Here is a 14,793-nt window from a genome sequence, read left to right on the forward strand (position 1 = left end):
TCAGCAGGATTTACTAAGAATTCTTTCAAAATGAAATTGCATTGGCACTTTTTTCTAAACTCAAATGACTGTATACCTGTGAGTTTATTTCTAGATTTTCTGTTTGTCCTTGTTTGTGTTTCTAATACCTCACTGGCTTCATTATTGTAGGCATACAATAAGTTTTGGAATATAGAATATAAGTTGTCTTACTTTGTTTTTCTTCGAGATTGTCTAGGCTACTCTAGGCCATTTGTATTTTCATGTTAATTTTAATATTAGGTTGTCAATGTATTATTAAAAATACTTCCTGGAATTCTGATAGAGTTTGCATTGACTCCATATATGATATAAAATGTTAAATATATATTTTGGGGAAGGGAGAGGAAAGATGTAATACAGATCATATGTAAACAGGCTGTGGGCCAGATTTTTGGTCAATCCCAGCCCAATTTAGTACAGAGCACATTGTGGTGAATGTTTCATGTGTAACTGAAAAAAATATGTGTTGTGCAGATGTTAGTTTTTGTGCTATAGAAATATTATTGGGATTGATTTGGTTAACAGCATTGTCCAAAATATTTTATAACTTTACTAGTATTTGTCTTTTTGTTCTATAATTATTAAAATTAGTATGTTAACATATCCAAGTATAAATATAGAATGAACTTTATATTGATACAGCTACTTTCATATAGATATATGTATATACGTGGATTAGTATACACCCACATATAATTTCATTGTTCTATCAGTGAACTGCTGAACGGTTCTAAAAGCAATACTCCAGTAGAAATTCCCAGTAGCAACCTGGCATCCAGATCTTGGTTTCTAATGCCATTCTTCAGTAAAAGGAACCAAGGCTTCCTGAATAAATGGCTGATTCTAGGACTTGGAAAGGAAATATACAAGATGGTCCTGGAATATATTGTATTGCTAGAAATTGAGAAAATGCACACACACAAAAACACACAATGAAGATGAGGGTGTGTCAAAAGGACACAAGAACTGACTGTGACGGTTCCCAAAGGGCAAAGATGGAAACATTGGAGCAATAAAATAAAAATCCAAAGAGACCATACTGATATTAATACATAATCATAAATAAGTAAATGGAAGAGAATAAACAAATCTTCCACGTAGAGCAAATCCAAATAATTTAGGAAGATACTCCTCCTTCAAGGAGGTGAAGCATAACTCCTCACTCCTTAAATGTTGGTAGAACATAGTGAACTTCCTTACAAGAATATACTAAGGGAAGGGAGAAAACAGAGTAACTTTACAGTGGAGACACTGGGCAAACACTAAATCAACTAAGTTAGCAACAACAGTAATACATCATGTTGAAAATAAATACCCTTGATATGATGTAATGAAATGGCACTTTACCCCTGTGGTCTTTCTTCACAAAACAGATAATCCTAGTATAATCTTGAGAAACATCAGATAAATCCTATTAGAAGGACATACTACTAAATACATGACATGCACACCTCAAAACTTTGGAGGTAATAAAAAACAGAGAGTCTGAGAAACCATCACAGTATAGAGAAGCTTAAGGAATATGAGGACTAAACATAATGTGGAACAGATAGAAGATATTAGGTTAAAAGTAAAGGACTCCAAATAAAATACTTTAGTTAGTAATAATATTTATCAATATTGGCTCATTAATTATAGGAAATATGCTATAATAACGTAAGAGATTAATAAAAGAGAAGTGGGAACTAACTGTAGTATCTTTGTATTTTTCCTGTAAAATATTCTAAAAACATTATTAACATGCACATACAGTATTAAGTGAACCTATCTGCTTTTTGTACCTAAATTGTTAATTTGCTGTTTTAATTACATGTGGATAGTATAATGACTCACTGTGATCTATTCTAAAATCTCATAATTTCAGTTATATATCTAATGTATTTGTTTCTTATAAGAAATAAAAGCTAATCTCCATAATAAAATTCAACTGTGATTTGGATTTGTCTACTACTTTGTTTTATGAAATGTGTTTCATGTTTTTTAAAATTTATTATTGTTCCATCCACAATAATATCAATAATTGTTATATCTGAGATAATGCCCCTTTTATCTTTATAAAACATTCTTTATCATTTCTCAAAGTTTATTTTGTCTGATATTAATACAGCCCCACATGCTTCCTTACAATTATTATTTCCTGTGTTTTTTATTTCTTTACTTCAGATGTATTTGTGTTCTTGGCTATATTTAAATCATGGCTCTTGTAATCTACATGTAGTTAATTATTTTTTAGTGTATTCTCAAAATCTCTCTATTACTTGAGGTTTTAGTCCATTAATATGTACTGGACTATTTACTTGTATTACATTTGTTCTACTTATTCTTTTTTTAATCCTTTTTTTATTTCTTGCCTTTCTTTATGGAACAGTATTTCAATTTCCCCATCTTTCTTTCTCCCCTAATTAGTATTCCATTTTACTTTTACTATGATCTTTTCAGTTTTATCTTCTTGTAATATTTACCAGCTGTGCTAAGGATTATGGAAGGATTATAAAGATAAATATCCATCCTTAATTTACTTAAGTCCAACTGGAATATGATGCCATACTGCAAAATGTTATAACTTTGCAAAAAGTACAATCCATTTACCTTTTACACACCTGGCGATTATTGCTATACAATTTACTTTTACTGTGTTGTATAAACCTCATAATATATTGATATTATCCTAGATTTAAACAGTCAATTGTCTTTAAGAAATATTTTTAAAGTCTCATATTTAGCAACTGTTTTGCCCTTTCCATGGCTCCTCATTTCTTTCTTTATGTCAAGGATTCAATCTAGGATTATTTCTATGCAGCCTAAAGATATTCATTTAGTATTTTTTGAAATGAAAGTCCTATTACAGTGGATTCTCTCGCCATTTTTTTTCTCAAAATGTTATTATTTCTTCATTGTTGAAGGTTATTTTACTGAACAATTCTGTGTTTTATTACTTCTAATGTGAATTCAGCTGTCTTTATTGTTATATTTTTCCTTGAATATATGTTTATTCCTTGGATGCTTTAAAGATCTCTTTGTTCACAATAGAATCAGATTTAAAATTGATCAAAAAATAACTAGAGGGCTTCCCTGGTGACGCAGTGGTTGGGAGTCCGCCTGCTGATGCAGGGGACGTGAGTTCGTGCCCCGGTCCGGGAGGATCCCACGTGCCACGGAGCGGCTGGGCCCGTGGGCCATGGCTGCTGGGCCTGCATGTCCGGAGCCTGTGCTCTGCAACGGGAGAGGCCACAACAGTGAGAGGCCCACATACCGCCAAAAAAAAAAAAAAAAACTAGAAAACATTAAAATTTTTGAAAATTAATAGTACACTTCTAGATAAAGAGGAAATCACAAAAAATTAAGAAATATGAATATTTTCTCTAAATCATAGTTTTCATCGATTTGACTATGATGTGCCCAGATTTACATTTTTTGTAATTATTTTGATTGAAATTCACTGAAATTGGATATATGCCCAGCAGAATCACTAATCTCTGTATAGGCTCCACTTCCCTGCAGTAAAACTCTTCACAGGCAGGATGCTAGGCTAGAGTGAATTTATAGTTCATCTTGTTGCTTGCCCTCTGCTGTTCAGTTCCTGAAAGCATTGGCTTCATATATTTGGTCCAGATTTGTAGTTGCTTACTATGAGAGGGTAAGCCCAGTTAACCCAGGTTAGCCCAAACTGGAAATGTTTATGGTGTAAATATATTGCATATCAGTGGCCTTCTATTTAGGTTTTATTTATCATATAACTCGATATTAATATAACAGTCATGAAGCCCATACCTAATATAAGTAAACTTAAAGAAAATAAATTGTTTTATCTGAAACAAACGCAAAAAATATACTGTTAAGACTGACACACAATATATTTCCAAATATACTGGAAATGCATTTTAACTACTAAAACATCAGAAATATATTGTAATTGTTATTAATGGTTATTTTTAGCAACTGTCAGCAACAGCTCTATGGCTTTCCTCATTAAAAATTGAGCAAGATGTTAGAAAATTCCAAATATAATTTTAAGGATGTGTATTGATTGTTCATAATAAGAGTTGAGCAATATGGCATACTTTTGCAATTAAAAACACTTTAAACAAAAATTAAAATAAGCAAACAAAAGACCCTTATTTCTAATTTTTAAAGGAAGATTGATTAGAGGTGAATTTACTTTGATTTTGCAAACTTTACTCTGAGTTCTTCAGAGAAATAGAACACATATAACATGTTGAATAGGTTATATATATGTTAACATATTTATATATTTATGTACACACACACGTATATATACATGCACTGCTTAAAGTTCTGTCCACTGAGAGGATTTCTCTTCAGCACTGTCCTTCAAGGATGTCCCAGAAAGGGACTGTAGTATTGTAGTCCAGTTTTGAGTGATGCCTGAAAATCATGCAGAACTCTTTTTAAACCAGACCCAAGACTTTTCTTCTTCCTCCGTCACCTGAAGAAGAAACTCCTCATGAGGCTACAGGTGCAGACTGGGGAGAGAGGGCAGTGTAGCAGGAGTGGGGACCATGGGCATTTGGGCCACTACTTCCTGTAACTTGTGTTTTCAGGGCATGTCCAGGCCTGATCACATATGTACCAGTTCCATTTGATGATGGAATGCTGTTGTGCACACTCAACTTTATGGCTTGATAGGTCAGATAACATGCAGTTCATGGTGAGCATCTCAGATTGCATGGTAACTTGGTACCCACGGTTAAGCAGTTTGTAGGCCAAGAGGTTTTTCTCAAAAGGAGATTTAACTATCCACAGAGGATATCAGGGCTTTGATCCAAAATTAGGAGGGTCTGCATTGCTCCAAAATTAGGAGGGTCTGCACTGCAATTCACCTATAGGGGCCTGTCACAGGCTCCAACCAGCATCTCTATCTGCCACTGACACTTTAAGCACCTCTGGATCTGTTGGATTATATGGTCAAAGTGACAGAGTAGCTCGCATGCCAGCCCAGACTTGTTGCAGACACTTCTCAAGTTCTGAGTCCAACTTAAAGCCAGAAGCTTTTCAGGTGACTTGGTAAATGGATAGGGATAAACACCCAAATGAGGAATATGCTGCCTCCAAAGTCCAAAGAGACCCACTAGCCATTGTGCATCTTTTTTGGTTGTAGGATGGGCCAGAAGTGACAATTTATTATTTACCACAGGATGGGTTTAGGGACCCACTGAGCCCAGTATGAGATGAACCTCAGGTAAAACTCCATCCGTCACCTGACTTTCATATGCCTCTACTCGGGTAGGCAGATCACACTGATATTTTAGATCTCCTGGAATCAATATTAGTTCAGAGTCAGTGTCCAGTAATACCAAAATGTCCAATTATTTTCTTTTCCTCACTGCACAGTTATCCTGGTAAAAGGCATAGGTTTTTTAGGGAAGGCTGGGAAAAAAACTAAGAGTACAAATTTTTGTTGTGTACTGGGGTCCTTCCTCAGGAGGACTTGGCATCCTCTTTATTCAAGAGATTCTGAGTCTGTAAACTGGCTCAGGCCTGGGAACTGATTGACTCTTTTTATGATTTATGTTGGTGTTTTGCTCTCTTGACCTTGAACTTTTCTGCTTTTAAGTAAGTATGGATTTAGTAGCCTTCCTATCTAGTTCTAGGAACACTGTAATCAATTAGCCAATGCCATAGGTCTGTGCGAGTCAGACTAATCTGACTGCTGCTTTGACTCTGCTGTCCATTATGATAATCCTGCCACCTATCTTTTGGCAGGTGAATGCTGAACTTAGTCTCTGTCACTCTGGGATCCAATTACTCCCATTGCATATAGGTTTCCCAATTCATTGATAGCAGTTCCCACTATAAGATCTGGTCTACAGAAAAGAGTGATCACAAAGCTCTTCAAGGATGCCTGGGCTCTCTCACTATTTGTTTCTCACCATAGTGGTGAAAGATGTCTTCTGGACCCTCTCAGTGTGGGTGAGTAGATCTTAAACAACAAAGCTACTCTAACATTACAATCTCCCTAAAGACTACTGGTTTTCTTTCTCTGGAAAACCCAGACTAATACAGATTTTATTTTAATAAATTGTAATATATATATTTATATATACTTATGTATATATATTATAAATACACACAAAATTAACTTTCTCTGGAAAAAAATACATAAATACATATCCATTACATTATTATATACCAATATATATTTATATTATATTATTATATAAACATATATATGTAAAGAATTGGCTCCCATGATTATGGAGCCTGCAAAGTCCTAAGATCTGCAGTTGGCAAGCTGGAGACCCAGAATGCTGACGGAATAGTTCAAGTCCAAGTCCAAATGCTTGAGAACCGGAAAGTCAGTGGTGTAACTTCCAGTGTGAATCACAGACATCAAGCAGAAAGAGTGAATTCTCCCGTTTTCAGTCTTTTTGTATTCTGGCCTTTAAAGGATTAGATGAGGCCCACCCACGTTAGGAAAGGACAATCTACTTTACACAGTCTACAGACTGAGTTGTGAATCTCTTCCAGAAGTACCCCATAGACACATTCAGAATAACATTTAACCAAATACTTGGACATTCTGTGGCCCAGTTAAATTGACATATAAAATTAACCATCACAGTTTAAATTTTTAGCCTATTTTGCATGTACATATTTACTTCTTCAAAATTTCTAAAAACAAAAAAATTGTAGCAGAGCAAAACTAAAAATGTAATGTTGGAAAATAATAGTTAGCATTTAAAATATTTATCCATGATTTATTTTGCTTTCAGTATATTTATTCAAGTTCAGAAGAGGCAACTAAGTTATGACCAGGAAGCGAAGACTATTTGGTTTATTGATGTCTGAAGAAAATAATTACTTTTTGGTACTCTTATTTCTTAAGGGATTTTATGTGGGCTTTGTTCTATAATAGATAAACAATATTTTCAAGAATTCTATTTTTTATGATAGTACAAAATGTGGAATTTTGGGCTTATTTTTTTAAGACTTTTGTTTATATTTAAGTTATTGTATAACAGGTTTTACTATCATTTCTAAATGTATAATTCAAAATTAATAATGTACATAATAAAGAAATTCAGTATTTTAAGATAGTAGTTTTCATTTTTGTTATATTGTACCAGAAAATAACTATTGGGAGCTTTTGTTCTTAAAATGAAATTGTGAATTAAAGACAATGCTTTAAAATGTGTTTGATTTTGTGTAAAATAGTACTTTTAAAATGGCATTTTAAATTAACAGAATAAGGAATATATATGAAATATTGGGACAGGGTTTAAAACAGGTAGAAATAGAATAATAAATCTAAATTACAATGATTTCAATATATGAATGACTAAAATAATATTACTGTTTGTTGCAAAGATTTATTAACTAAAATTTAATATATTCAGACAACATACTTATTCTGAAAGTCTTGTAATTCCATAAATATTTTAATTTCCCTTTGGACATAATCCTCAGTCCAAGCACCATATTATAATACTGAATTTTCCCTGAAATTTTAAATATTGAATATAAAACCATTCAGAGGAAAGTATAGTTACTAGGATTATTATTATGTTTGATTAAATACTTTTGTAGACTTCAGCATATTTTGAATGAGTAGAAAATCTCTGAGAAGTAAATTGTTTCCACAGGTGTTTGAATCCAACATGTAGAATCATATACAATTTAGTGTGATAGACACAGATTCAGTTTCCTGCACATTTTAATAATCAAAATAGAATGTTAAATCTTTATTAAATGCAAAAAATAAAGATATAACAATATTTATTATAGTGTTATTATGTTAAATATATGGAAAGACAGTGGGGAGGGATATAGAAAATTTAAAACTAAGTTTCATTTGTGTATACATATGCAAATTTCCAAAGAAATTCTGTAACAGTATAAACGTGTTCCTGCCTTTTATTTTGGCTACTTATTAATAATTTCCATAATATAAGCATGGGATAGGGACTCCTGACAATACACAATCTTTACCCCACCGCATTTACTATTCCACAATTTTCAGTAAATTGCAGCATTATCCCAGGATTATCTTTGTTTCAGTCTGACAATATATTTGACAATATTGATAACTGACTAATCTCTCATGTTTCTTTTTCTGTGTATAAATGTAAGAACACTAGACTACACGTTGTGGGAGACATCGTGTAGTTTATTTCTTATATCTCTCCAGACTAGTTTTATTTAGTTTTCCTTTATTTTATGAAGAAATTAACACAAATTTATTCATAAAAATATTTAAAACATGTACAACTTAAAAACAAAGGGAAACATTTTAAAACTATACAACTGCTTGCAATATTATGTATATGTTGAGTATTTTTATGAAAAATAAAGATATAAAAAGTTGAAATTATACTCTATACATTGTATTTTAACATAGTATCTCATTTAAATGATTTACATCCAACAGTATATATGTAGACAATAATTTTAATGACTACAAATAATAGCATTGTACACATTCTAACATTAATAAGGTGAACATTTTAGTTGTCTCAACGTTTTTTGCCAAATTAAATAAAGCTTCTAATACATATAAATTATCTATCTATACATCTACCTTTTTTCATATTTTCCTAATTATTTCCTTCCATTAAAAGTATGTTCTTTTTCTCCTCTTAGAATAAAAGTACTAGCAATACAAAGATAAATGTACAAAAATATTTATTATAAAGTAGCTTGAAAAAACTATTTGAAAAATGCAATCATTAAAATAATTTTATTTACATACAGAGATTTCTAAGATGTAATTTTAGTAAAAAAAAAGGCAAGTTTTATGTTATTTATAATCTGATTTTTCTAATAATCACTGACAACTAAACCTGCTTTATACATGTAAAAACATATTGTTAAAAAAAAGAGGAAATATTTGATTTTTAAGAAATATGTGTTGAGGCCATAGAAATTTTATATATATATATATATATATATCAATCTTTCTCTTTTGGATTTTACAGTTTAGTGGGCACAACAAACAATTTTACCAAATGGGGTGAGTATCATAGGAAAGTGAAATGTGCTTTATAATTACAGAGCAGGTATATTTATTCTAGTCTAGAGCATTAGAGAAAGCATCCTTAAGAAAAAAAATTTTTAATGAGATTTGATAAATATTTAGTCAGGGGAAAATACAGAGAAGAGAAAGGGTGTTAAAGGGTGAGAGAAACATCTGCAAACATCAGGTATGAAAGCTAGAACAGGCCTTCTGAGAAATGAAGAAAACAAAACAGGCAAAACAAAACAACTGGTATGTACAGAGTGTATAGCAAAGTGGATAAAGGTGACAGAAAACACATCTGGAGATGAGAACAAGATTATGGATAATGCATAAATAAGGCTATAGAGTCCAAGGAAATAGAATAACAATAAAAGTAATGATTCTTTTAAAAAAGAATATTATCCCCTTTTAATAGAAGTGGCTTAAACACACACACACACACACACACACACACACACACACAATTTGCCCAATATAGCAGAAATTTGCATGAGACCAAGCCTGGTTTATAAGACTTTAGATTCATGGTTCTTATGCACTGTACCTGGTTGAAGATTTTTAAGCTAAGAAGTAATATGACTCGATTTATGATGTAGAAAAATCACCTTCTTTAGTATGGAAAATTGTTTGGAGTAGAACAAGAGGGAGGTAGGCATCAATTAGAAGATTGTTGCAGTGGTACAGATAAGATATGATGAACAAAACCTGGGTGGTAGCCATAGAGATGGAGACAGATGGATGGGTGGGGGAGATATTTCAGAGAAGAAAAGGCTGCATATGGTTATTTTAACATTGGGTAAAGGAGGAGTACAGTATGAATCTCAAGTCTGTAATTTTGGCTACAATAAAAAATAGATTCAAATAGTCAAATTGTTCAAAGATGGAATGGGACACTAAAGAAATAGATGGAGTAAGAATGTATTGGGAATTGTAAGTATATGATGGAAGAAAACAGAGCAGGCATAGGCTAGTAAAGACTCAAGTTTCAGAATAGTGTTAGGTTTGCAAAAACATTAGGATTTTTTCCAACTCAAAATTTCTGTAAATACATGATCCGTTTGTCTGTTTTAAATACTCAGTGAAAAATCTTCTATGCTAAGAAGTTTACTTTTAAGATGGGAATGAATAGAAGGAAGATAATTTATGAAAAAAATCCTAATATTTTCATCAAATTATTTATATGACCAATGGAAAAGCCCTGTGTGTTTTATATCACTTGAAATTTCAAATGTCTATAAAATACATCAACTTCCAAAAAGTGAGAACATCCTGGTTGAAAGAGTACTCTCCCAAAGTCATGTAGAGAATAATCTATGAGATTAATATTCTGTCTCTGGTTGGTCTCTGATGACAGAGCCTGTGCATCTACAAGCGATATTATACTGAAGGGAGGTGAAATCATTTAAAATTATGGTATATATCCTAAACATCATCATAATAATGTCAGAAATTTCTCACATCACCTCTTTGAGTTTAGTGATTTTAGACGTTAATCGAGTATATTAATATTTTACACTTAAGATTTATTAGACCAATGGATTTTTTTTCTTGTTAATGTACTAGACATTTAAATCTTGGTAGCATTCTATTCAAAAATGTCTTGGAAATACTGTGTTTTGAGAAATATATATATATATATATATATATATATATATATATATACTTTTTATTTTATTTTAAATGTAGTCTCATATAAATGTTTATATATATATATATATATATATATATATATATATATATACTTTTTATTTTATTTTAAATGTAGTCTCATATAAATGTTTAAAAATTTTGAGAATGATCAAACTAAAATGTTTAATATCTCCACAGTGAAAATTAAGATAACCATTGCAATCATTGTTCCAGTGATGTCATGTAGAGATAAATTAATATTTTCCAAAATTATTTTTTCTGTAATAACAATACATATATTTATAGAACTCTTCTTTTCTACCTCTCTGAAGCTTCACACTGACCAAGATAAAGGAGATGGAAATTTAAAATACATATTAACAGGAGATGGGGCTGGCAGTCTGTTCGTAATAGATGAAAATACAGGAGATATTCATGCGGCAAAGAAATTAGACAGAGAAGAAAAGTCCCTGTACGTTCTTCGTGCCAAGGCTATAGACAGAAAGACCGGGCGGCAGGTGGAGCCTGAATCTGAATTTATAATTAAAATCCATGATATCAATGACAATGAACCAAAATTCACAAAAGACTTGTACACTGCCAGTGTTCCTGAAATGTCTGGAGTCGGTAGGTATATGTTAATCCATGTAAACTAAGTTTTTAATTTTATTTTATTTTTTGCTAAGGTAGTTATTATGGACATACAGTTAGATGTGATCTCTTTCAAGATAAGAACTATAACTGAAACTACTATTTAGTGTTAGCTATCTCACTTCTAATTATTTTTGGTTGTATGTTTCTTAATGTTTCCTGCTATTTTGTAACTGACATCTAAAATGATTACTGAGAACAACTGTTTCATTGCATTTCAACAAACGTCTTTACCTTTACTCAAATGCCATTCAAATGGCAGTCAAGTTTAATGTATTTTGGCCTGAAATGAAAGGAATATCAAATAGTGTCAGCAGTTTCAGACAGTTTTGTTTGAATTATTTTGCATAAAAACAATGAATGCTTGCATCTGATAAATTTCTTTTGATCATGTCATTTGATCACTGAAACAACTTGATGTGGTAGGCATGGGAAATAGAACTTTAAATCCCCATTCTGTTAATTAGGAACCCTGGATTCAGAAAGATTAAGGAACTGAATTAACATCAAATAACCTGGTAGCATAACAACAATATTCCAAGTCTTTTTAATATTATTTTAGCTATGCTCCATCCAGCAATGGTTTATCCTGAAAACTGAAAATAATCATTTCATTTTTTAAGGCTGCCCATAATTTTAAATGCCATTTGTTATTATGCAATGTTTTTATCTGTATATGTAACTACATTTAGCTATAATTATATGAAAGGTTTAGATTTGTTAATGAGATAATAAGAGCTGATTCTTAAAGCATATTTCTAAAATAATAAGTGATATAAACTTACTATAATATCCCAAACATGTAACTGATTTTGAAAAATTGATATTTAGTTGAATATTATGTCAAAATCAGTTATAAGTATATAACTTTGACATTATTGTAATTAATACATGGGTAAGTCAAATAATTTCTTAAAGAAGAAAAACAAACATATCCACCTTTACTGAGTGATTGATATTAAATGTTTCTTAACTATGTGTGCCATCTAGCTAGAATGGCTATTTTTGGTTATTTTCTAGAATAACCAAAAATTTGTAAAGAAGTTATTTCCTCTAAACTCAGATGAAATCTCATCTGTCTGAGAAAAGTGCAGTTCTTCTGCCTTTTCAGGTATTCATTCCAATAATATGAAAAGCACTTATCAAATTGGACAAGACTCCTATGAAATCTTAAAGCCTAGGATGAAATATGAGTGTTCGTGTTTTCTTTAATATTTTTAAATATGTGTTAGCCTGGTACAGTTCCATGGAAAGTACTGGATTGGTCCATATAGGTCAACTAGTGGGCTAATGTATATATACTTCATGTCTCTTTGTGGGCTTATATTTGAGATAAAGATACATCTAAAATTATGCTCTCCATTGCAGCTTCCTATTCTTGAGCATTCTACAGTTTGGTTTTCCAATTAACACCTTTTAACCATTGTAAAACATATACTTTTTTCTTGTATGTATGTTATTTTGCCAGATATTTTAACACTTAATAGTACAAAAACTTTCACTTATCCTTCTCCAAAAAGATTTGACATACCTATAAGAGTAAAAAGTATAATTAAGATGACAGAGATAGTTGAATATGATAAATTTGGATAATTGATTTAAATTTGAATAACTTCTTAAATTTTCAAAGCATTACCTAATTTTTAAGAACAGAATATTTATCAGAGACTGTTTATGTTTAACCTCAAATAACCTGTATTTTCTCCTATATTATTTTGGGTTATTTAATGAGATATTATCTTCCACTCAGTATAGTCTTATAATTTATCTACCTAATTCAAATACAGTCTTTCTCTGACTATATCTGATTATATTAGTATTTATCTGAAATACTAATATAATCTAGATTCTTTTAATATTTATCAAGTGTGTAATAAGATCAGAACTGGACTAAGTACTTCTCTATTTTATTTTTTAAAAACCTTTCACTTGTTCAATACCTATATTAAAACATAGAATATATGTTTATACATAGGAGAAGACTTGCAGATTATCTTGTCCAAAAAGCCCTTAATGTAAGGCAATATGCATTTCGTTTATATAAGCTTTAAATTGTGGGTAGTACAATTTCTGATTACTGTAGACCTTAAATATGAGAATTTGGGTCAATGCCAATTACATTTCCTGCATGTCTACAATTACCAAAAAAAACAAGAAAAGCATATAGGAGGCAGCTATATGGCTCCAGCTGCAGATTTTGGTACTAATAAACAAATATTTAAGAACTACAGGTAAATCTTGATCCTATTTATAGAGGACAGTTATTATTTTTTATTACTAATATTGGCATTACTGCACTAATTGATCCCTCCTTAGCCCACTCATACACTTTGTACATATATCTATTTTTAAGCAGAAATGCACATATTATAAATACTAGGTTGGCCAAAAAGTTCATTTGGTTAGTGAATACATTGTTCAATAAAGTTCTTAGTGAAAATGAAAAATGTGTCTTTTATTTTTACTTAAAACTGAATGAACTTTCTGGCCAACCCAATACTGTATGTATATGTGGAAGATACTATACTTGGTTTAATTACCTCTTTTAATAAATAAGTAAAAATGAGCCCAAAAGAGTTAAACTGGCTTGCTCAAAAACATACAGAGATGACTTATTACTATACTAGATTTAAAAAGAAAAAAAGTTAATAAAATGCTGAGATAGCTGGATAATTTTAATACCTTACTGTTTTTCTCCACTGCAAAATAGTTATGGTTATCATGGAAAATGTAGTTTGGAAAACTTCTAATTTTATTAGATTCTTAGTGACTCCTTGAGTGTAGAGTTTTTCTTATTTCCTTATTTTAATTCAAATTCCTCAATAAAAGTAAATCCAAATAAGTGTAAGGAAAGAGAAAACTGCATTTTTCAATAAGATTTTATATATATGTGTGTATATATACATATATATATGTATATACATAAAATATATGTCTAAATAAAAAGTATATGTATTTATATCCTGAAAATGTATTGTTCTTTTGTAACTCTACTACCTAATTTAAAGGAAAATAAACTTATTATAGTTTTATAGATGTGATTTTCTCTGCTTTTACCTATACACATAACCATTTACAGAGAAATGTAAAGGGTGATACTTACGAACTTTGTCAGGCTATGTGTAACCCATATATTAACAGTTAAAGCCTGTGCATAATCACATAATAAAGAATGCCTCCTCTCTAAATGAAGTAATGTATAATTATTGAATTCTAACCTTATTTTCCTTATATTAGTGATTTTAATTTAAATCAAACACTTGAAAAACTACTATTATTAACTGAGGGTAAATGAAGTCTAATGGAATAAAATATAAAAATTCTTTATTCTCATTTTATCCTTCTTTCCAACACTGTAGTCCAATGTTCTCCTTTATACTGTCCCCCACTATGTGATTATTTTTGTCTTAATATATTTGTCTTTTCTTTTTCTGTCTCACCAAATCCTCTCCTTGTTTTTTCCCTCTGCCTCTGCTTCTTTCTATCAAATACACCATATTTCATTTTGGTTCAGA

At 31.0% G+C, this 14,793-nt stretch overlaps 1 protein-coding gene across 1 annotated transcript in view; it reads left to right on the forward strand.

Annotated features, from left to right (window-relative positions):
* CDH9 (cadherin 9) overlaps nt 1-14,793 on the forward strand; it is an 81,548-nt gene that overhangs the window by 31,871 nt on the left and 34,884 nt on the right. The window contains exon 2 of the mRNA XM_007464444.1: nt 10,960-11,254. Coding sequence (XP_007464506.1) covers nt 10,960-11,254 — 295 coding nt within the window. The remainder of the gene's footprint in view (nt 1-10,959; nt 11,255-14,793) is intronic.

Source organism: Lipotes vexillifer, unplaced genomic scaffold (assembly GCF_000442215.2).
Source record: "Lipotes vexillifer unplaced genomic scaffold, Lipotes_vexillifer_v1.1 scaffold476, whole genome shotgun sequence".
NCBI classification, from domain to species: domain Eukaryota; kingdom Metazoa; phylum Chordata; class Mammalia; order Artiodactyla; family Lipotidae; genus Lipotes; species Lipotes vexillifer.